The sequence below is a fragment of the Entelurus aequoreus genome, linkage group LG25 (genome assembly GCF_033978785.1).
Source record: "Entelurus aequoreus isolate RoL-2023_Sb linkage group LG25, RoL_Eaeq_v1.1, whole genome shotgun sequence".
NCBI classification, from domain to species: domain Eukaryota; kingdom Metazoa; phylum Chordata; class Actinopteri; order Syngnathiformes; family Syngnathidae; genus Entelurus; species Entelurus aequoreus.
This window is the reverse complement of record NC_084755.1, coordinates 4,157,491-4,181,490: the sequence shown is the minus strand read 5'-3', so window position 1 is coordinate 4,181,490 and position 24,000 is coordinate 4,157,491. Positions and strand designations below refer to the sequence as shown.

Below are 24,000 nucleotides of genomic sequence, written 5' to 3'. Positions count from 1 at the left end.
AGCTGCTTGAGAAATGTTGTTCTTAAACTGTTCTACGCATTTGTTGACAAAGTGGTGACCCTCGCCCCGTCCTTGTGAGCATTTCATGGAAGCGGCTTTTATACCCAATCATGGCACCCACCTGTTCCCAGTTAGCCTGTTCACCTGTGGGATGTTCCAAATAAGTCTTTGATGAGCACTCCTCAACTTTCTCAGTCTTTTTTGCCACTCGTGCCAGCTTTTTTGAAACATGTTGCAGGCATCAAATTCCAAATGAGCTAATATTTGCGAAAAATAACAAAGTTTCTCAGTGTGAACATGAAATATCTTGTCTTTGCAGTCTATTCAATTGAATATAAGTTGAAAAGGATTTGTTGTATTCTCTTTTTATTTACCATTTACACAACGTGACAACTTCACTGCTTTTGGGTTCTGCATATACTTTACCAAGAAGCGTCACCATCTTTTTTTGTTGTTGTCCCTTTTATGTGTTTTTCATTGTTTTATTGAAGTGTGTGTGTGTAAGAGGTGGTGATGGCGATGAGTCATTAGCTCAACATATATAGAAGCTCGTGAGTAAGAATGCAAATATCTCCATTGCGCCTCACGGCCCTAACATGATTCCATCATGCTACGCTTCCTCCCTCGGAGCCATTTCTCGCACCAGTTCTTGCCGTAATGTCTCTTAATTTGACTCTAAAAATAAAGCCCGGAGGATGTGAAAGGATTTTTTTTTGTGTGTGTTTATGCACGCACGGCGGAAATGTGGACGTGCTATAATTCAATAGCTGCAGTCTATTAATTATGAGCGGCCCCTATAATTAGAGATGTCCGATAATATCGGCAGGCCGATATATGCGTTAAAATGTAATTGTCGGAAATTATCGGTATCGGTTTTTTTATTATCAGTATCGTTGTTTTATTTTTTATTTATTTTTTATTTTTTATTAAATCAACATAAAAAACACAAGAAACACTTACAATTAGTGCACCAACCCAAAAAACCTCCCTCCCCCATTTACACTCATTCACACAAAAGGGTTGTTTCTTTCTGTTATTAATATTCTGCTTCCTACATTATATATCAATATATATCAATACAGTCTGCAAGGGATACAGTCCGTAAGCACACATGATTGTGCGTGCTGCTGCTCCACTAATAGTACTAACCTTTAACACTTAATTTTACTCATTTTCATTCATTACTAGTTTCTATGTAACTGTTTTTGTATTGTTGTACTTTCTTTTTTATTCAAGAAAATGTTTTTAATTTATTTATCTTATTTTACTAATTTTTAAAAAAAGTACCTTATCTTCACCATACCTGGTTGTCCAAATTAGCCATAATAATGTGTTAATTCCACGACTGCACATATCGGTTGATATCGGTATCGGTTGATATCGGTATCTGCAATTAAAGAGTTGGACAATATCGGAATATCGGATATCGGCAAAAAGCCATTATCGGACATCCCTAGTGATGAGTCATTAGCTCAACATATATAGAAGCTCGTGAGTAAGAATGCAAATATCTCCATTGCGCCTCACGGCCCTAACATGATTCCATTATGCTACGCTTCCTCCCTCGGAGGCATTTCTCGCAGCAGTTCTTGCCGTAATGTCTCTTAATTTGACTCTAAAAATAAAGCCCGGAGGATGTGAAAGGATTTTTTTTTGTGTGTGTTTATGCACGCACGGCGGAAATGTGGACGTGCTATAATTCAATAGCTGCAGTCTATTAATTATGAGCGGCCCCTATAATTAGAGATGTCCGATAAATGCGTTAAAATGTAATATCGGAAATTATCGGTATCGGTTTTTTTATTATAAGTATCGTTTTTATTTTTAAAAAAAATTTTTTTAATTATTTTTTTATTTATTAAATCCACATAAAAACACAAGATACACTTACAATTAGTGCACCAACCCAAAAAACCTCCCTCCCCCATTTACACTCATTCACACAAAAGGGTTGTTTCTTTCTGTTATTAATATTCTGCTTCCTACATTATATATCAATATATATCAATACAGTCTGCAAGGGATACAGTCCGTAAGCACACATGATTGTGCGTGCTGCTGGTCCACTAATAATACTAACCTTTAACAGTTAATTTTACTCATTTTCATTCATTACTAGTTTCTATGTAACTGTTTTTGTATTGTTTTACTTTCTTTTTTATTCAAGAAAATGTTTTTAATTTATTTATCTTATTTTACTAATTTTTTAAAAAAGTACCTTATCTTCACCATACCTGGTTGTCCAAATTAGGCATAATAATGTGTTAATTCCACGACTGCATATATCGGTTGATATCGGTATCGGTTGATATCGGTATCGGCAATTAAAGAGTTGGACAATATCGGAATATCGGATATCGGCAAAAAGCCATTATCGGACATCCCTAGCGATGAGTCATTAGCTCAACATATATAGAAGCTCGTGAGTAAGAATGCAAATATCTCCATTGCGCCTCACGGCCCTAACATGATTCCATTATGCTACGCTTCCTCCCTCGGAGGCATTTCTCGCACCAGTTCTTGCCGTAATGTCTCTTAATTTGACTCTAAAAATAAAGCCCGGAGGATGTGAAAGTATTTTTTTTTGTGTGTGTTTATGCACGCACGGCGGAAATGTGGACGTGCTATAATTCAATAGCTGAGCGGCCCCCTATAATTAGAGATGTCCGATAATATCGGCCGATATATGCGTTAAAATGTAATATCGGAAATTATCGGTATCAGTTTTTTTATTATCAGTATCGTTTTTTTTTTTAGATTTTTTTTTTTTATTATTGTTTTTTTTTAATTAAATCAACATAAAAAACACAAGATACACTTACAATTAGTGCACCAACCCAAAAAACCTCCCTCCTCATTCACACAAAAGGGTTGTTTCTTTCTGTTATTAATATTCTGCTTCCTACATTATATATCAATATATATCAATACAGTCTGCAAGGGATACAGTCCGTAAGCACACATGATTGTGCGTGCTGCTGCTCCACTAATAGTACTAACCTTTAACAGTTAATTTTACTCATTTCATTCATTACTAGTTTCTATGTAACTGTTTTTGTATTGTTTTACTTTCTTTTTTATTCAAGAAAATGTTTTTAATTTATTTATCTTATTTTACAAATTTTTTTAAAAAGTACCTTATCTTCACCATACCTGGTTGTCCAAATTAGGCATTATAATGTGTTAATTCCACGACCGCATATATCGGTTGATATCGGTATCAGGTTGATATCGGTATCGGTAATTAAAGAGTTGGACAATATCGGAATATCGGATATCGGCAAAAAGCATTATCGGACATCCCTAGTGATGAGTCATTAGCTCAACATATATAGAAGCTCGTGAGTAAGAATGCAAATATCTCCATTGCGCCTCACGGCCCTAACATGATTCCATCATGCTACGCTTCCTCCCTCGGAGCCATTTCTCGCACCAGTTCTTTGCCGTAATGTCTCTTAATTTGACTCTAAAAATAAAGCCCGGAGGATGTGAAAGGATTTTTTTTGTGTGTGTGTTTATGCACGCACGGCGGAAATGTGGACGTGCTATAATTCAATAGCTGCAGTCTATTAATTATGAGCGGCCCCTATAATTAGAGATGTCCGATAATATCGGCCGATATATGCGTTAAAATGTAATATCGAAAATTATCGGTATCGTTTTTTTTATTATCGGTATCGTTTTTTTTTGTTTTTTTTTTTGTTTTTATTTTATTAAATCCACATAAAAAACACAAGATACACTTACAATTAGTGCACCAACCCAAAAAACCTCCCTCCCCCATTTACACTCATTCACACAAAAGGGTTGTTTCTTTCTGTTATTAATATTCTGCTTCCTACATTATATATCAATATATATCAATACAGTCTGCAAGGGATACAGTCCCGTAAGCATACCTGGTGCTGCTGCTCCACTAATAGTACTAACCTTTAACAGTTAATTTTACTCATTTTCATTCATTACTAGTTTCTATGTAACTGGTTTTGTATTGTTTTACTTTCTTTTTTATTCAAGAAAATGTTTTTAATTTATTTATCTTATTTTACTAATTTTTTTAAAAAGTACCTTATCTTCACCATACATGGTTGTCCAAATTAGGCATAATAATGTGTTAATTCCACGACTGCACATATCGGTTGATATCGGTATCGGTTGATATCGGTATCGGTAATTAAAGAGTTGGACAATATCGGAATATCGGATATCGGCAAAAAGCCATTATCGGACATCCCTACCTATAATGTTGGGTGCCTAGAAAAGGAAGTTGTATCAAAGCACAAAAAATATACCACTGGACTCAAAGTGTATTCTAAAGGTGGATTTTAAAGTTCAAGCGACGTAATATGAATCTGACATGTCTGCTCTTCCTTTTTCCCTTCAGGAGGCAGAGTGAAAACCTGGAAGAGGAGATGGTTCATCCTGACTGACAACTGTCTCTACTACTTTGAATACACCACGGTGGGTCACATGATCTCATGGCTGATAAGTGTACCGGTACCAAATAAAGGGGACCACAAAAAAATGCCATTATTGGCTTTATTTGAACAAAAAATCTTAGGGTACATGAAACATATGTTTATTATTGTAATTTAGTCCTTAAATAAAATAGTGAACATACTAGACAACTTGTCTTTTAGTAGTAAGTAAACAAACAAAGACTCCTAATTAGTCTGCAGTAACATATTGTGTCATTTATACACCTATTATTTTGTCTACATTATAATGAACAAGCTGTAATAATTAAAGCTGCAAGCAGCGATGGACGGGACCGACTTTGAAGGCACATAAAATCCAAACCGTAGCAGTAATTAAAACTCTTTCATCAACTTTTAATCAGAAGGGTTCAATCTCTCTCCTGTGTTAGTTTGAAGCCGACATGACAAACGCGCTCAGAGGAGATAATGTTTGGAAAAAAAAGGTGACCGGTTTTTACAACACTTTTGTTTTGAAGGGGGGAATTGCAAACTTCCTGGTGATTTTTGCTGGAGGTTGTCAATATATGAAATGTAGGTCTAAGTGAGACCTACATAGAGGTTTTTGTTTCATGGCTCTACGACATTCCTACTGGAAGTTATAGGCCGTTTTGTCTGTGTTTTCTTCCTAGGGGGCGCTACAGCGCAATTTTGAGTTTTGGGGCTAGGTTTTTTTTTATTACATCGCAATTTTTGCCAGTCCTGATGTGTGTGTCAAATATGGTGAGTTTTGAAGCATGTTAAGGGGGTCAAATTACAGCTCAAAGAAGCGGCGGTATAATAATAAAGAAAGAAAAAAAAAAATTACAATTACAATAGGGTCCTCTGTCCTAAAGGGACATTCGGTCCCTAAAAAAAAAGACTTACAAATACAATAGGGTCCTCTGTCCCTAAAGGGACATTCGGTCCCTAAAAAAAAAGACTTACAATTACAATAGGGTCCTCTGTCCTAAGGGGGCATTCGGTCCCTAAAAAAACCCCTTACAATTACAATAGGGTCCTCTGTCCCAAAGGGGACATTCGGTCCCTAAAAAAAAAAAAAGTACAATTACAATAGGGTCCTCTGTCCTAAAAGGGACATTCGGTCCCTAAAAAAGAACCTTACAATTAAAATAGGGTCCTCTGTCCTAAAGGGACATTCGGTCCCTAAAAAAAACCCCCTTACAATTACAATAGGGTCGTCTGTCCCAAAGGGACATTCGGTCCCTAAAAAAAACAACGTACAATTACAATAGGGTCCTCTGTCCTAAAGGGACATTCGGTCCCTAAAAAAGAACCTTACAATTACAATAGGGTCCTCTGTCCTAAAGGGACATTCGGTCCCTAAAAAAACCCCCTTACAATTACAATAGGGTCTCTGTCCCAAAGGGACATTCGGTCCCTAAAAATGGATTATTAATCTACTTGTTCATTTACTGTTAATATCTGCTTATTTTCTGTTTTAACATGTTCTATCTACACTTCTGTTAAAATGTAATAATCACTTATTCTTCTCTTCTTTGATACTTTACATTAGTTTTGGATGATACCACACATTTAGGTATCAATCCGATACCAAGTAGTTACAGGATCATACATTGGTCATATTCAAAGTCCTCATGTGTCCAGGGACATATTTACTGACTTTATAAACATAAAATCGAAATAAGATTTTGTGACGCTAAAAAATATCGATGTAATCATAGTAGTATCGACTAGATACGCTCCTGTACTTTGTATCATTCCAGTGGATGTCAGGTGTGGATCCACCAATGGCGTTTGTTTATATTGTAGCATCTTGTAAAGAGTTGGTGCTGCAAGGAATTCTGGGAATTTGTTGTGTTGTGTTTATGTTGTGTTGCCATGCAAATATTCTCCCAAAATGTGTTGTTTATTTCATTGTTTAGTGTGGTTTCACTATATGGCACATGTTTATGACAGTGTTGGCATTGTTCATACGGCCACCCTTAGTGTGACATGTATGGCTGTTGACTAAGTATGCACTTCATTCACATGGTCAATGATCGGACTTGATGAAATCTTGTCTTGAAATTGTCAACTATAGGCACATTGTCAATTATAGGTTTATTTTAAGAAGAGAAGCCATGCTAACTGTTAAGCTAGCTTGAATGTGAACTAGCGAATCCGGTGAACAAGGACCGGTGAACAAGTGATGACATAAATCATGGTCCCAACGCGGAAAAACATTGCATCTAATAGAGAGCCAAATACTAGAGTCTGTGAACATTGCTCCAAAGTCAGGATTTTTGGTTGATTTAATGTGCATACAAAAGTAAACATTGACAGGTGCAGAGGCAGCAATATATGATAAAACAAGCTAAAGAAGGACTTCCCTATTCATCCCCGAAAAAACGCGCCAGCTGATTTCACGACTTCCTGTGCTGACGTAAGACAACCCATATGTGACCATAGGATGAACTAATACACTATTGTACTAAGACTAGAGTGGCCATTAACAGTTAGCTTCTACAGTAAAATTACGACTTTTGTCATAATCATAAAATTATGACTTTTGTCATAATTTTGCCAAGTGAAATTCCGATTATTATTGTAATATTGCCAATATTTTAAAGTTTAAAATTGTGACTTTTGTCGAGCAAAATTACGACTCTTTTCATACAAATGCCAACATTTTAAGCTTTTCTTGTAAAATTGTGACTGTTCCATCCATCCATTTTCTACCGACTTTTATCACAATATTGTACATTTTGTTGTTGTTCTTGTATAACAGTAAATTTATGACTTTTGTCCTCATTTTGCCAAGTGAAATTACGATTATTATTATTTGCCAAAATTTTCAAGTTATCTTATAAAACTGTGACTTTTGTCGGGTAAAATTACGACTCTTTTCATAAAAGTTGCCCAATTTCGAAGATTTTCTTGTAAAATTGCGACCGTTATTGAGTAAAATTCCAACTTTTATCATAATATTGCCATTAACAGTTAGCTTCTACAGTAAAATTATGACTTTTGTCATAATCATAAAATTATGACTTTTGTCATAATTTTGCCAAGTGAAATTCCGATTATTATTGTAATATTGCCCAATATTTTAAAGTTTAAAATTGTGACTTTTGTCGCTGCAATTAAGCCTAAGGCGGGGTGCACCCCGGACAAGTCGCCACCTCATCACAGGGCCAACACAGATACTGTAGACACATTCCAACTTTTATCATTTTTCTTGTATAATTTTGACTTTTATTACAATACTGCCACTTTTTGTCGAGTAAAATGACGACTCTTTTCATAAAATTGCCCTAAATTTTAAGCTTTTCTTGTAAAATTGCGACCGTTATTGAGTAAAATTCCAACTTTTATCATAACATTGCACAAATGTTCAGTTTTTCTTGTCAAATTTTGACTTGCTTTGAGTAAAATGAGGACTTTTTATTATAATACTGCCAAAAATTCTATGTTTTTCTTGTGAAATTGTGACCTTTTTCTTGTGAAATTCCAACTCATTTTTCACAACAAGCTTTTTTTTTAAATTTTGGCATAGTATGTATATATTATTCATGTTGTAAATACACATCTTTATATATCTAGAAAGGCTGGTCCTAAAGAGGTAGGCATTTTTCTCAGGTCTCAAGAAGGTAACAAATACAAGTGTGTGTGTGTGTGTGTGTGTGTGTGTGTGTGTGTGTGTGCATGTTCTTGTATTTCTACCCTTCTTATGACATCGACAAAGAAAAGTATATGATGGTGGTGAAATCTATCAAAATGAGGGTGGTGCCAAAAAGGAGGGATTTTTCAAATTGACTGTGCGTCGCTTTTAAAAGTGCTCCCCCTCTGGTCAACATATGAAATAACAAGTGTGTGTAAGAAATTGAAATGCGTCCCCTTTGGCCAAAATGTATTTAAAAAAAATAAAATGAATATGTATATAGAGACATACTGTAATAACTTGAAGTAAATAAAAAAACAAAACATTAAAAAAAATCAAAAAAAATCTACTAAAAGCAGTCTTTGTCTCACAATGTGTCGACTTTTTTCTAATAAAATTGAGAACAATTTCTCATATTCTTTCTGTTTCTGTAATATTGCAATATTTTCTTGTAAAATTATGACTTTTTAATGCAAAACTGTGACATTTGTCAAATAAAATTCTGACTTTTATCACAATATTGTACATTTTTTTGTTGTTCTTGTTAAACAGAAAATTTATGACTTTTGTCCTCATTTTGCCAAGTGAAATTCCGATTATTATTATTTGCCAACATTTTCAAGTTGTCTTATAAAACTGTGACTTTTGTCGGGTAAAATTACGACTCTTTTCATAAAAGTTGCCAAATTTCGAATATTTTCTTGTAAAATTGCGACTGTTATTGAGTAAAATTCCAACTTTTATCATAATATTGCCATTAACAGTTAGCTTCTACAGTAAAATTATGACTTTTGTCATAATCATAAAAGTATGACTTTTGTCATAATCATAAAATTATGACTTTTGTCATAATTTTGCCAAGTGAAATTCCGATTATTATTGTAATATTGCCAATATTTTAAAGTTTAAAATTGTGACTTTTGTCGAGCAAAATTACGACTCTTTTCATAAAAATGCCAACATTTTAAGCTTTTCTTGTAAAATTGTGACTGTTCCATCCGTCCATTTTTTACCGCTTGTCCCTTTTGGGGTTGCGGGGGGGGTGGAGCCTATCTCAGCTGCAATTAAGCCTAAGGCGGGGTGCACCCCGGACAAGTCGCCACCTCATCACAGGGCCAACACAGATACTGTAGACACATTCCAACTTTTATCATTTTTCTTGTATAATTTTGACTTTTATTACAATACTGCCACTTTTTGTCGAGTAAAATGTTGACTCTTTTCATAAAATTGCCTACATTTTAAGCTTTTTTTGTAAAATTGCAACCGTTATTGAGTCAAATTCCAACTTTTATCATAAAATTGCACAAATGTTCAGTTTTTCTTGTCAAATTTTGACTTGCGTTGAGTAAAATGACGACTTTTTATTATAATACTGCCAAAATTCTACGTTTTTCTTGTGAAATTGTGACCTTTTTCTTGTGAAATTGTGACCTTTTTCTTGTGAAATTCCAACTCATTTTTCACCACAAGCTTTTTTTTTTTTAAATTTTGGCATAGTATGTATATATTATTCATGTTGTAAATACACATCTTTATATATCTAGAAAGGCTGGTCCTAAAGAGCGTCCTTGAAGTCTTGTATCAGTGCCCTGCACGCTTCTACATCAGCACTGCACTCTGGCTCCCCTCCTATTATCCTCCAGCATGCTATCATTATGATGTTCCCAGTAAAAGGGCCAAAGTCGTGCTTTAAAAGGTTGTTGACTGGATTGATCTCCTCCTTCACTTACATTCACTACGTTCTCACCTTCAGGACAAAGAGCCTCGTGGGATTATTCCCCTGGAGAACCTCAGCATCCGAGAGGTGGAGGAGCCCAGGAAGCCCGTGAGTGTCGCCCACCTGCCGACCAAACTCCCCGTCTGTTATTAATCCTCTCCGTTGTGGTCACGCAGAACTGCTTCGAGCTCTACAACCCCAACCACAAGGGCCAGGTCATCAAAGCCTGCAAGACGGAGGCGGACGGCCGCGTCGTGGAGGGCAACCACGTGGTCTACCGAATATCAGCGCCCACGCCGGAGGAGAAGGAAGAGTGGATTAAGTCCATCAAGTGAGTAGACAAATGGATGGAACAGAAATGCACATTTAGCGTTAAACAAGACCAGAAATCATTTCTTTATAGTCGGACATTTTTGCCTTTTTGCTAAATTGTATGGAAAAGAAAGCGACTCAATGAAGTTTTGTAAAGTTGCTCCGCTTTTATTAAAAGTTGATGGAAAATAGTGTTGTTACCGTATTTTCCGGACCATAGGGCGCACCGGATTATAAGGCGCACTGCCGATGAATGGTCTATTTTTGATCTTTTTTCATATATTAGGCGCATTAAAGGCCTACTGAAAGCCACTACTAGCGACCACGCAGTCTGATAGTTTATATATCAATGATGAAATCTTAACATTGCAACACATGCCAATACGGCCGGGTTAACTTATAAAGTGACATTTTAAATTTCCCGCCACACTTCCGGTTGAAAACGTCTATGTATGATGACGTATGCGCGTGACGTCAATCGTTGAAAAGGCCTACTGAAATGATTTTTTAAAATTTAAACGGGGATAGCAGATCCATTCTATGTGTCATACTTGATCATTTCGCGATATTGCCATATTTTTGCTGAAAGGATTTAGTAGAGAACATCGACGATAAAGTTCGCAACTTTTGCTCGCCGATAAAAAAAAAAGCCTTGCCTGTACCGGAAGTAGCGTGACATCACAGGTTGAAAGGCTGCTCACATTTCCCCATTGTTTACACCAGCAGCGAGAGCGATTCAGACCGAGAAAGCGACGATTACCCCATTAATTTGAGCCAGGATGAAAGATTCGTGGATGAGGCACGTGAGAGTGAAGGACTAGAGTGCAGTGCAGGACGTATCTTTTTTCGCTCTGACCGTAACTTAGGTACAAGCTGGCTCATTGGATTCCACACTTTCTCCTTTTTCTATTGTGGATCACGGATTTGTATTTTAAACCACCTGGGATACTATATCCTCTTGAAAATGAGAGTCGAGAACGCAAAATGGACATTCACAGTGACTTTTATCTCCACGACAATACATCGGCGAAGCACTTTAGCTACGGAGCTAACGTGATAGCATTGGGCTCAAATGCAGATAGAAACAAAAGAAATAAACCCCTGACTGGAAGGATAGACAGAAGATCAACAATACTATTAAACCATGAACATGTAAATACACGATTAATAATTTCCAGTCTGGCGAAGCTTAACAATGCTGTTGCTAACGACGCCATTGAAGCTAACTTAGCTACGGGACCTCACAGAGCTATGCTAAAAACATTGGCTATCCACCTACGCCAGCCAGCCCTCATCTGCTCATCAACACCCGTGCTCACCTGCGTTCCAGCGATCGATGGCGCGACGAAGGACTTCACCCAATCATCAATGCGGAATGCGGTCGGCGGCTAGCGTCGGATAGCGCGTCTGCTATCCAAGTCAAAGTCCTCCTGGTTGTGTTGCTGCAGCCGGCCGCTAATACACCGATCCCACCTACAACTTTCTTCTTTGCCGTCTTCATTGTTCATTAGACAAATTGCAAAAGATTCACCAACACAGATGTCCAGAATACTGTGGAATTTTGCGATGAAAACCGAGCTTTTTGTATTGGATTCAATGGTGTCCGAATTGACGTCACGCGCATACGTCATCACACATAGACGTTTTCAACCGGAAGTTTAGCGGGAAATTTAAAATGTCACTTTATAAGTTAACCCGGCCGTATTGGCATGTGTTGCAATGTTAAGATTTCATCATTGATATATAAACTATCAGACTGCGTGGTCGCTAGTAGTGGCTTTCAGTAGGCCTTTAAAACAGTTTTTTGCCAGCTTTTTTGAAACACGTTGCAGCCATCAAATTCCAAATGAGCTAATATTTGCAAAAAATAACAAAATTTTTCCAGTTCCAACGTTAAATATCTTGTCTTTGCAGTCTATTCAATTGAATATAAGTTGAAAAGGATTTGCAAATCATTGTATATGTCCATCATTTTTTTTGTTTTTAATTGGTTTTACCCTTTAAAATAGTTTTTAATCATACCATATTTCCTTGAATTGGCGCAGGGAATATAGTATTCGCACGTCTAGAATTACTGCCGGGTCAAACTCGTTTCTCAAAATAATTAACGCATGCTTGGCCTTATCGCCGGTTTATTATTGAAGCTGGATCAAATTCGTTTCGCAAAATATTAATTTTATTATCGCATGTCTATCATTTTCGCCGGGTCAAACTCGTTTCGCAAAATATTTAGCATATGTCTAGAACTTCCACCGGGTCAAATTCGTTACGTCACGAGTGACGCATCTGTCCTCATTTTCAAAATGGAGGAAGCTGCTTTCAGTAGTTTGCAATCGCACAAAGGAAAAAAGATAAAGAGCTTTTCAGTAGGATTTAAAGTACAAGCTATTGAATACCGGTACAGTATGCTAAAGAGAACAGTAAGCAGCTATGTTTTATTAATATACCGTAGCTGCGTGTGTCAAATACTGTATAAGTCATTAAATGACTCCCGCCTCCTGGTAGTAGAGGGCGCTGCCGCGCTAGTGATCCTTCTTGCGACTTCCGGTACTGCAGAAGAAGTGAACACACGCAGCAAGAGATTTTTTTTTTTTCCTCTGCCTGAACTTTTAACAAGGAGGATTACATACCGGTATCTAAAATAAAACAGTTTTCTAAACTGGACTTTCAATGGAAGCAGGAGGTAATAATTAAAGGAATATCTCCATCGAGACAGAGAGACTTTTAAAACGGAAAAAAGAAAATAATGAAGACTTCTATAAACAAGTTATCCATGCTTTTGGTCAGAAGGAGCTGCAAATGGACTCCATTTATAAGTACAGGTAAGACCATAATAACGTTTTTTTTAATTAAATGTGCTTTTCATGATGGTATGCTTACATCACACTCAAAGCGCACGCCTAAATTTTATGGATTCCTTTTGGTAAACGCCGGAGTGAGAAGAGGTTTTAAAATAATTACCGCATGCACGGCCATCCCGCCGGCTTCCGGTAAACGCCGGAGTGACAGGAGGTTTTAAATGAATTAACGCCCCTGCGGCTATTCAAGGAAATACGGTATTTCTTTTTTATATTGTCTCTGTATTGGTTTTCTATTCATTTATTCTTTGTTTTTATTCAGTCATTGGTGTAGCATAATATTGTTTTTAATATTGTTTTTAATATTGTTTTTAACATGGCTGCGCAGCACTTTGGAAACATTCTTGTTGTGTAAATGTGCTATATAATTAAAGTGGATTGGATTGTTTTGTTTAGTGAAATTGGGTTATGAACATGACGAAAGACGCGGATATTGGCGGCGTGAGGAAGCGTGTGGGGGTGGTTGAGCCTCCTCCACTTTGTAGTGGCGCTAACAGGCTTTAAGGCCGTGAAAGTGGGCTCCTCCTCCGCCGAGCTTCCTGACTTCCTCCTCCGTCGGTAATCTCCTGCGCCATTGTCGTTTGCCCTTCTTCTTCGTGACACAACGGCGGGACAAAAAGAGCGTGGGGTTGTTCCGACGACACGCAGGAGAGAATCACTTCCAACGTGGAAAAAAAATAAAAAAATAAAAAAAGATGATGCGGAATGGGGGGTTGGGGGTCCTCAGAAACCATGGAAACCAAACTAGGTCACTGCACAAACGTCCTTTTTTTCCCCTTTAATCTAGTCAAAGCAGCATGTGCGTACATTAGCACATCAAAGATGCGCCAGGACCTCCTTTCATGTTATTTATCCGCGTGTGCAGGGCCAGCATCAGCAGAGACCCCTTCTACGACATGCTCGCCACCAGGAAGCGACGCGTCGCCAACAAGAAGTGAACGCCGGCTCGCCCGCGACCGCGTCAACTACAGACCAGCCTCCAAACAAGGAGGGCCTCCGACTGTGGAGGTCAGCACGTGTGTGGACTTCTCCTGCACGCTGCTCACCTGCTTCAGGTGCACATGCATGTGTGTGTGTTTGTGTGTGTGTGTGTGTTCATGTGTGTGTGTGTGTGTGTGTTAGAGAGAGAGAGAGAGCATCTCTGCTGCATGACAGGCGTCATCAGGGACGTTGGACTGTGCAGCTTTTTAGATTCTTTACCAAGAAATAAGACAGTCTGGAGTCAGCTGGACTGATTCTGTTATCTTTTAGCGGCTGTGCATACTTTTATTATTTTCAATGAATATTTGAGTTGACTCATACACAATGTTTGTTTTGGGGTTTTTTTTGGTTTGAAAGAGTGTTTCCTGCCAAGGAGTATCAGGGCCACAAAGAAAAGAAACATGCATTTTGCAAAATTACTTAATATACCAGAAAAGTCATTGTATTATGCGGGAAATTTTTTTATATATAAAAACGGCCCAAAAAAAGGTATTTTACAAGAATAAAGTACTCATTTTACTTAAAATAAATCATTATATTTGAAAGGAAAGAAGTGAAAAACACTCTAATAACTAAAGTTCCTTGGGTGAATAATGTAAACTCACCACACCGGTATGTTTTAGTGCTTTCATGGTGAGTTTACTAAGAATTTTACACTACTTTATATTACAAATGGCAACAGCGGAGGATGAATGTCACATAACAAGAAGATAGAGAAGCTTATCGACTACCGAGTCAAGGCAGACGCATGCAATTTTTCAGGATTCATGCAGATCCCAAATACAGATCAGCAGGTACCACAAGATAAGAAAAGTTGCTTTTGCATAATATTGCGAAACAAAACACCAGATAATATGTTACCTTATACACACACCATAATAATACTCCTATGTTGAAGCACAGTACAATCCATCAAGCGGTGTGGCTTCATAGCTTACCAAAGTCCTACTAAAACATTTTGACAGATTTTTTTCTATATTTTCAATGAAACATACAAAATGTTTTTAAAAGGCGGACGCGCGCAATTTTTCAGGATTTATGCAGATCCCAAATACACATCAGAAGGTAAGAAAAGTTGCTTTTGCATAATATTGCGAACCAAAACGCCTATTAGCGAGGGCGCACTTTTAGCAGCCGTGCATACTTTTATTTTCAATTAATATTTGAGTTGACTCATACACATTGTTTTTATTTTTTGTTTGTTTGAAAGAGTGTTTCCTGCCAAGGAGTATCAGGGCCACAAAGAAAAGAAACATGCATTTTGCAAAATTACTTAATATACCAGAAAAGTCATTGTATTATGCGGGAATTTTTTTTATATATAAAAATGACCCAAAAAAAGGTATTTTACAAGAATAAAGTACTCATTTTACTTGAAGTAAATCATTATATTTGAAAGGAAAGAAGTGAAAAACACTCTAATAACTAAAGTTCCTTGGGTGAATAATGTAAACTCACCACACCGGTATGTTTTAGTGCTTTCATGGTGAGTTTACTGACAGATATAAGTAAGAACTTTACACTACTTTATATTAGAAATGGCAACAGTGGAGGATGAATGTCACATAACAAGAAGATAGAGAAGCTTATCGACTACCGAGTCAAGGCAGACGCGCGCAATTTTTCAGGATTCATGCAGATCCCAAATACAGATCAGCAGGTACCAGAAGGTAAGAAAAGTTGCTTTTGCATAATATTGCGAAAACAAAAGGCCAGATAATGTCTTACCTTATACACACAGCATAATAATACTCCTATGTTGAAGCACAGTACAATCCATCAAGCGGTGTGGCTTCATAGCTTACCAAAGTCCTACTAAAACATTTTGACAGATTTTTTCTATATTTTCAATGAAACATACAAAATGTTTTTAAAAGGCGGACGCGCGCAATTTTTCAGGATTTACGCAGATCCCAAATACACATCAGAAGGTAAGAAAAGTTGCTTTTGCATAATATTGCGAACCAAAACGCTTATTAGCGAGGGCACACTTTTAGCAGCTGTGCATACTTTTATTTTCAATTAATATTTGAGTTGACTCATAAACAATGTTTTTATTTTTTGTTTGTTTGAAAGAGTGTTTCCTGCCAAGGGGTGTCAGGGCCACGAAGAAAAGAAAAATGCATTATGCAAAATTACTTAATATACCAGAAAAGTCATTGTATTATGCGGGGAAAAAACATTATGTAAAAATGACCCCCAAAAAAAGTTATTTTACAAGAATAAAGTACTTGTTTTACTTAAAATAAATCATTATATGTGGAAAAAAAAGAAACAAGGGCAATAATGTGTCCTGTGAAAAGCTTTCTAATAACTAAAGTTCCTTGGGTGAATAATTGGAACTCACTACACCGGTATGTTTTAGTGCTTTCATGGTGAGTTTACTGACAGATATAAGTAAGAACTTTATTTTTCAACAATTTTTCAGGATTTATGCAGATCCCAAATACACATCAGCAGGTACCAGAAGGTAAGAAAAGTTGCTTTTGCATAATATTGTGAAACAAAACGCCGATTAACGAGGACAAACTTTTAGCAGCTGTGCATACTTTTATTTTCAATTAATATTTGAGTTGACTCATAAGCAATGTTTTTATTTTTATTTTTTAATAAAATAAATAAACATTTAAAAAAAAAAAGTTTTTCAGGGCCACAAATAAAAGAAAAATGCATTATGCAAAATGACATATAATATCAGAAAAATGTCAAAGTATTATGCGGGAAAAAACATGCTATTTTATAAAAATGACCCAAAAAAAGGTTATTTTACAAGAATAAAGTACTTGTTTTACTTCAAATAAATCATTATATTTGAAAGAAAAGAAACAAGGTTGGAAATGCGTCCCGTAAAAACTGTCTAATAACTAAATTTCCTTGGGTGAATAATGTAAACTCACCACACCGGTATGTTTTAGTGCTTTCATGGTGAGTTTACTGACAGATATAAGTAAGAACTTTATTTTTCAACAATTTTTCAGGATTTATGCAGATCCCAAATACACATCAGCAGGTACCAGAAGGTAAGAAAAGTTGCTTTTGCATAATATTGTGAAACAAAACGCCTATTAACGAGGACAAACTTTTAGCAGCTGTGCATACTTTTATTTTCAATTAATATTTGAGTTGACTCATAAACAATGTTTTTATTTTTATTTTTTAATAAAATAAATAAATTAACTTTAAAAAAAAAAAAAAAGTTTTTCAGGGCCACAAATAAAAGAAAAATGCATTATGCAAAATTACATATAATACCAGAAAAAAGTCAAAGTATTATGCGGGAAAAAACATGCTATTTTATAAAAATGACCAAAAAAAAAGGTTATTTTACAAGAATAAAGTACTTGTTTTACTTAAAATAAATCATTATATTTGAAAGAAAAGAAACAAGGGTGGAAATGCGTCCTGTGAAAAACTCTCTAATAACTAAATTTCCTTGGGTGAATAATGTGAACTCACTACACCGGTATGTTTTAGTGCTTTCATGGTGAGTTTACTGACAGATATAAGTAAGAACTTTATTTTTCAACAATTTTTCAGGATTTATGCAGATCCCAAATACACATCAGCAGGTACCAGAAGGTAAGAAAAGTTTCTTTTGCATAATATTGTGAAACAAAACGCCTATTAACGAGGACAAACTTTTAGCAGCTGTGCATACTTTTATTTTCAATTAATATTTGAGTTGACTCATACACAATGTGTGTTGTTTTTTTGAAAGAGTGTTTCCTGCCAAGAGGTATCAGGGCCACGAAGACAAGAAAAATGCATTATGCAAAATTACATAATATACCAGAAAAAAGTCTAAGTATTATAAGGGAAAATATACGCTATTTTATAAAAATGACCAAAAAAAAGTTATTTTACAGGAATAAAGTACTAATTTTACTTGAAATGAATCATTATATTTGAAACAAAAGAAACAAGGTCCGGTGAAAAACGTCCCACCGGAACTCTCTAATAACTAAAGTTCCTTGGGTGAATAATGTAAACTCACTACACCGGTATGTTTTAGCGCTTTCATGGTGAGTTTACTGACAGATAGCAGCTGTGCATACTTTTATTTTCAATTAATATTTGAGTTGACTCATAAACAATGTTTTTATTTTTATTTTTTAATAAAATTAATAAATTAACATTTGAAAAAAAAAAGTTTTTCAGGGCCACAAATAAAAGAAAAATGCATTATGCAAAATTACATATAATACCAGAAAAAAGTCAAAGTATTATGCGGGAAAAAACATGCTATTTTATAAAAATGACCAAAAAAAAAGGTTATTTTACAAGAATTAAGTACTTGTTTTACTTAAAATAAATCATTATATTTGAAAGAAAAGAAACAAGGGTGGAAATGCGTCCCGTGAAAAACTCTAATGACTAAAGTTCCTTGGGTGAATAATGTAAACTCACTACACCGGTATGTGTTAGTGCTTTCATGGTGAGTTTACTGACAGATATAAGTAAGAACTTTATTTTTCAACAATTTTTCAGGATTTATGCAGATCCCAAATACACATCAGCAGGTACCAGAAGGTAAGAAAAGTTGCTTTTGCATAATATTGTGAAACAAAACGCCTATTAACGAGGACAAACTTTTAGCAGCTGTGCATACTTTTATTTTCAATTAATATTTGAGTTGACTCGTACACAATGTGTGTTTTTTTGTTTTTGTTTGAAAGAGTGTTTCCTGCCAAGGGGTATCAGGGCCACGAAGAAAAGAAAAATGCATTATGCAAAATTACATATAATACCAGAAAAAAGTCAAAATATTATGCGGGGAAAAAACACACTATTTTATAAAAATGACCTAAAAAAAAGGTTTTTTTCCAAGAATAAAGTACTCGTTTTACTTAAAATAACTCATTATATTTGACCGGAACCCTCTAACAACTAAAGTTCCTTGGGTGAATAATGTAAACTCACTACACCGGTATGTTTTAGTGCTTCCGTGGTGAGTTTACTGACAGATATAAGTAAGAACTTTACACTACTTTATATTAGAAATGGCAACAGTGGAGGATGAATGTCACATAACAAGAAGATAGAGGAAAAGAAGAAGTTTATCAACTACGGAGTCGCGCAATTTTTCGGGATTTATGCAGATCCCAAATACACATCAGCAGGTACCAGAAGGTAAGAAAAGTTGCTTTTGCATAATATTGTGAAACAAAACGCCTATTAGCGAGGGCAAACTTTTAGCAGCTGTGCATACTTTTATTTTCAATTAATATTTGAGTTGACTCATAAACAATGTGTGTGGTTGAATATTTTTTTTATTTATTTTTTTGAAAGAGTGTTTCCTGCCAAGGGGTATCAGGGTCACAAATAAAAGAAAAATGCATTATGCAAAATGACATATTATACCAGAAAAAAAAGTCAAAGTATTAGGCGGAAAAAAACATGCTATTTTATAAAAATGACAAAAAACATATTTTACAGGAATAAAGTACTAATTTTACTTGAAATAAATCATTATATTTGAAAGAAAAGAAACAATGTGTCCCGTGAAAAACTGTCCGACCGGAACTCCGGGACAAGCGGTAGGAAATGGATGTGAGAATATGGTTGAAAAAGTTTTATTACGAGAAGAATTAAAGTATAAGTATTTAAAATTTGTTGAACAAAGTCATTGTTTTGTGAGAAAAAAGGTCGTAGAATGAGTAATAGTTTGAATAAAGTTGTGGTCAAAGAAAGTAAACATAGCAATGTTTGGACAACTATCAGAAAAACATATTTTTTACGCTATAAGGTACCAACATAATGCTTTTTAATAGGGATGTCCGATAATGGCTTTTTGCCGATATCCGATATTCCGATATTGTCCAACTCTTTAATTACCGATACCGATATCAACCGATATATGCAGTCGTGGAATTAACACATTATTATGTCTAATTTGGACAACCATGTATGGTGAAGATAAGGTACTTTAAAAAAAAAAAAAAAAAATAAGATAACTAAATTAAAAAAAATTTCTTGAATAAAAAAGAAAGTAAAACAATATAAAAACAGTTACATAGAAGCTAGTAATGAATGAAAATGAGTAAAATTAACTGTTAAAGGTTAGTACTATTAGTTGACCAGCAGCACGCACAATCATGTGTGCTTACGGACTGTATCCCTTGCAGACTGTATTGATATATATTGATATATAATGTAGGAAGCAGAATATTGATAACAGAAAGAAATGGGGGGAGGGAGGTTTTTTGGGTTGGTGCACTAATTGTAAGTGTATCTTGTGTTTTTTATGTTGATTTAATAAAAATAAAAACCTGATACAGATAATAAAAAAAACGATACCAATAATTTCCGATATTACATTTTAACGCATTTATCGGCCGATAATATTGGCAGGCCGATATTATCGGACATCCCTACTTTTTAAATCTAAAAAATATAACTTTATTCTTGTTAAAATAACACTTTAGTCACATGATCATTGACTGTTATCCTTAAACGGCATTTGGTTGTGTCTCATAAAAATACAAGTGTTAAAGTGAAAGACAGAATTGTTTTTTTATTTTTTCTTTATTTTTCTAATTTTCTCCCACCCAAAAAAATATATGGGACATTTTGATTTTATTCTCGTAGTTTTAAATTTATTCTTGCAATTTTTATTTGGGTTAAAAATATACCTTGATTTTCAAAATAAAATAAAAAAAAATACATTTATCCGTCTAATAGTACATGTTGCTTTCTTTAATTCTTTGGAGCGTGCACCTAATACTTCTTGGTCTCACAGGAAGTGACCACTCCAATTACTGTCTCCGCCCCGTCAACGTCCAAATGTTGTGATAAGTTTGTAATCTTTGCTTGCTTTTTCTGTTCCTATACCAATATGTAACTTTTTTTTTTTTTATCGTATTTATTTCAATTTGTGAACCGCCTGCGAAATGTACGTATTCTTAAGTTATGTATGTATATATGTGATGTTGGGTTATTGTACGCACACCAGGATGGAACTTGTTTTGCGCCTGATTGTTTGGCATCATTTTTGGGGGTGGTCTAGTGCAGGGGTCACCAACCTTTTTTGAAAGCAAGAGCTACTTCTTGGGTAGTGATTAATGCGAAGGGCTACCAGTTTGATACACACTTAAATAAATTGCCAAAAATAGCCAATTTGCTCAATTTACCTTTAACTCTGTTATTATTAATTATTAATGATATGTACACTTAATTGAACGGTTTAAAAGAGGAGAAAACACGAAAAAAATTACAATTAAATTTTGAAACATAGTTTATCTTCAATTTCGACTCTTTAAAATTCAAAATTCAACCGAAAAAAAGAAGAGAAAAACTTAAAAAAATAATTTATGGAACATCATTAGTAATTTTTCCTGATTAAGATAATTTTAGAATTTTGATTAAATAGGTTAAAATCTAATCTACACTTTGTTAGAATATATAACAAATTGGACCAAGCTATATTTCTAACAAAGACAAATCATTATTTCTTCTACATTTTCCAGAACAAAAATTTTAAAAGAAATTCAAAAGACTTTGAAATAAGATTTAAATTTGATTCTACAGATTTTCTACATTTAATCATAAGTTTGAAGAAATATTTCACAAATATTCTTCGTCGAAAAAACAGAAGCTAAATGAAGAATTAAATCAAAATTTATTTATTATTCTTTACAATAAAAAAATACATTTACTTGAACATTGATTTAAATTGTCAGGAAAGAAGAGGAAGGAATTAAAAAGGTAAAAAAGTATATGTGTTTAAAAATCCTAAAATCATTTTTAAGGTTGTATTTTTTGTCTAAAATTGTCTTTCTGAAAGTTATAAGAAGCAAAGTAAAAAAATTAATGAATTTATTTAAACAAGTGAAGACCAAGTCTTTAAAATATTTTCTTGGATTTCCAAATTCTATTTGAGTTTTGTCTCTCTTAGAATTAGAAATGTTGGGCAAAGCGAGACCAGCTTGCTAGTAAATAAATACAATTCAAAAAAAGAGGCAGCTCACTGGTAAGTGCTGCTATTTGAGCTATTTTTAGAACAGGCCAGCGGGCTACTCATCTGGTCCTTACGGGCTACCTGGTGCCCGCGGGCACCGCGTTGGTGACCCTGCTCTAGTACAAGACAAGCCTTAAATTCAATCATAAGAATCTTTATATGATGGTTTTATTGAGAATATGTGACAATGTTGTTTTAAAAAGCCATGACTGACGTGTTGGAAATGCATTTAATTAAATACTAATAACAATTCTATATCAGGTATGATGATGATGATGATGTATGTAAAGCAAACAAAAAAAAAAGTAGTTTTCTATGTGATTGTAAATTGTAATGAAAAGTGGTCAACACATTATTGACTTCTGCTGTCTCCTGCGTGCTCATAATTGCATCGCCTTTTATATTGTCACATTTACATCACGTATACATCACAGGTGCGTGCATGAGTGTGGCGGCCTACATAAGTGCATGACTAATGAGCCTGCATGAATGAATTATGCACATCCATGTCATGCTGCCTTTTGAATAATTCCATCTCAAAATCACACCTTAATATCAATCAAAGTTTACTTATGTAGCCCTTTAATCACAAATGTCTCAAAGGGCTGCACAAGCCACCGACGACACCCTGGGCTCGGATCCCACATGACAAAGTAAAGAAATGACAGGATGAGATTTGTTATGGGAGGGCGCCCTCTGCTGGCCATGAAGTGTACTCACACCTAAATACAAATTCAGTAGTGATTTTACACTCTAGTTCAGGGGTCACCAACCTTTTTGAAAGCAAGAGCTACTTCTTGGGTAGTGATTAATGCGAAGGGCTACCAGTTTGATACACACTTAAATAAATTGCCAGAAATAGCCAATTGGCTCAATTTACCTTTAACTCTATGTTATTATTAATAATTAACGATATTTACACTTAATTGAACGGTTTAAAAGAGGAGAAAACACGAAAAAAATGACAATTACATTTTGAAACATAGTTTATCTTCAGTTTCGACTCTTTAAAATTCAAAATTCAACCAAAAAAATAAGAGAAAAACTAGCTAATTCGAATCTTTTTGAAAAAATTAAAAACATAATTTATGGAACATCATTAGTAATTTAATTTTAGAATTTTGATGACATGTTTTAAATAGGTTAAAATCCAATCTGCACTTTGTTAGAATATATAACGAATTGGACCGAGCTATATTTCTAACAAAGACAAATCATTATTTCTTCTAGATTTTCCAGAACAACAATTTTAAAAGAAATTCAAGACTTTCAAATGAGATTTAAATTTGATTCTACAGATTTTCTAGATTTGCCAAAATAATTTTTTTGAATTTTAATCATAATAAGTTTGAAGAAATATTTCACAGATATTCTTCGTCGAAAAAACAGAAGCTAAAATGAAGAATTAAATTAAAATTTATTTATTATTCTTTACAATAAAAAAAATTAATTTACTTGAACATTGATTTAAATTGTCAGGAAAGAAGAGGAAGGAATTTAAAAGGTAAAAAGGTATATGTGTTTAAAAATCCTAAAATCATTTTTAAGGTTGTATTTTTTTCTCTAAAATTGTCTTTCTGAAAGTTATAAGAAGCAAAGTAAAAAAAATTATGAATTTATTTAAACAAGTGAAGACCAAGTCTTTAAAATATTTTCTTGGATATTCAAATTCTATTTGAGTTTTGTCTCTCTTAGAATTAAAAATGTCGGGCAAAGCGAGACCAGCTTGTTAGTAAATAAATACAATTTAAAAAATAGAGGCAGCTCACTGGTAAGTGCTGCTATTTGAGCTATTTTTAGAACAGGCCAGCGGGCTACTCATCTGGTCCTTACGGGCTACCTGGTGCCCGCGGGCACCGCGTTGGTGACCCCTGCTCTAAAATATTCTCTGTTTACCTAGTTCAGTGTTTTTCTACCTTTTTTGAGCCGAGGCACATTTTTTGCGTTGGAAAAAATGCAAAGGCACACCACCAGCAGAAATCATTAAAAAACGAAACTCGGTTGACAGTAAAAAGTCGTTTTCGCAATTGTTGGATATGACTTTAAAGCATAACCAAGCATGCATCAATATAGCTCTTGTCTCAAAGTAGGTG

The 24,000-nt window shown here is 34.8% G+C and overlaps 1 protein-coding gene across 2 annotated transcripts in view; it reads left to right on the top strand.

Moving 5' to 3' along the window:
- LOC133642906 (cytohesin-3) overlaps nt 1–16,138 on the top strand; it is a 127,638-nt gene extending 111,500 nt beyond the window's left edge. Inside the window, exons 10-13 of one of the 2 annotated variants that reach the window (XM_062037325.1) lie at nt 4,385–4,461; nt 9,836–9,907; nt 9,976–10,130; nt 13,835–16,138. In XM_062037325.1, coding sequence (XP_061893309.1) covers nt 4,385–4,461; nt 9,836–9,907; nt 9,976–10,130; nt 13,835–13,907 — 377 coding nt within the window. In that variant the 3' untranslated portion in view covers nt 13,908–16,138. The remainder of the gene's footprint in view (nt 1–4,384; nt 4,462–9,835; nt 9,908–9,975; nt 10,131–13,834) is intronic. The other variant, XM_062037324.1, reaches the window with a different exon arrangement.
- The last annotated feature ends 7,862 nt before the right edge of the window (nt 16,139–24,000 follow it).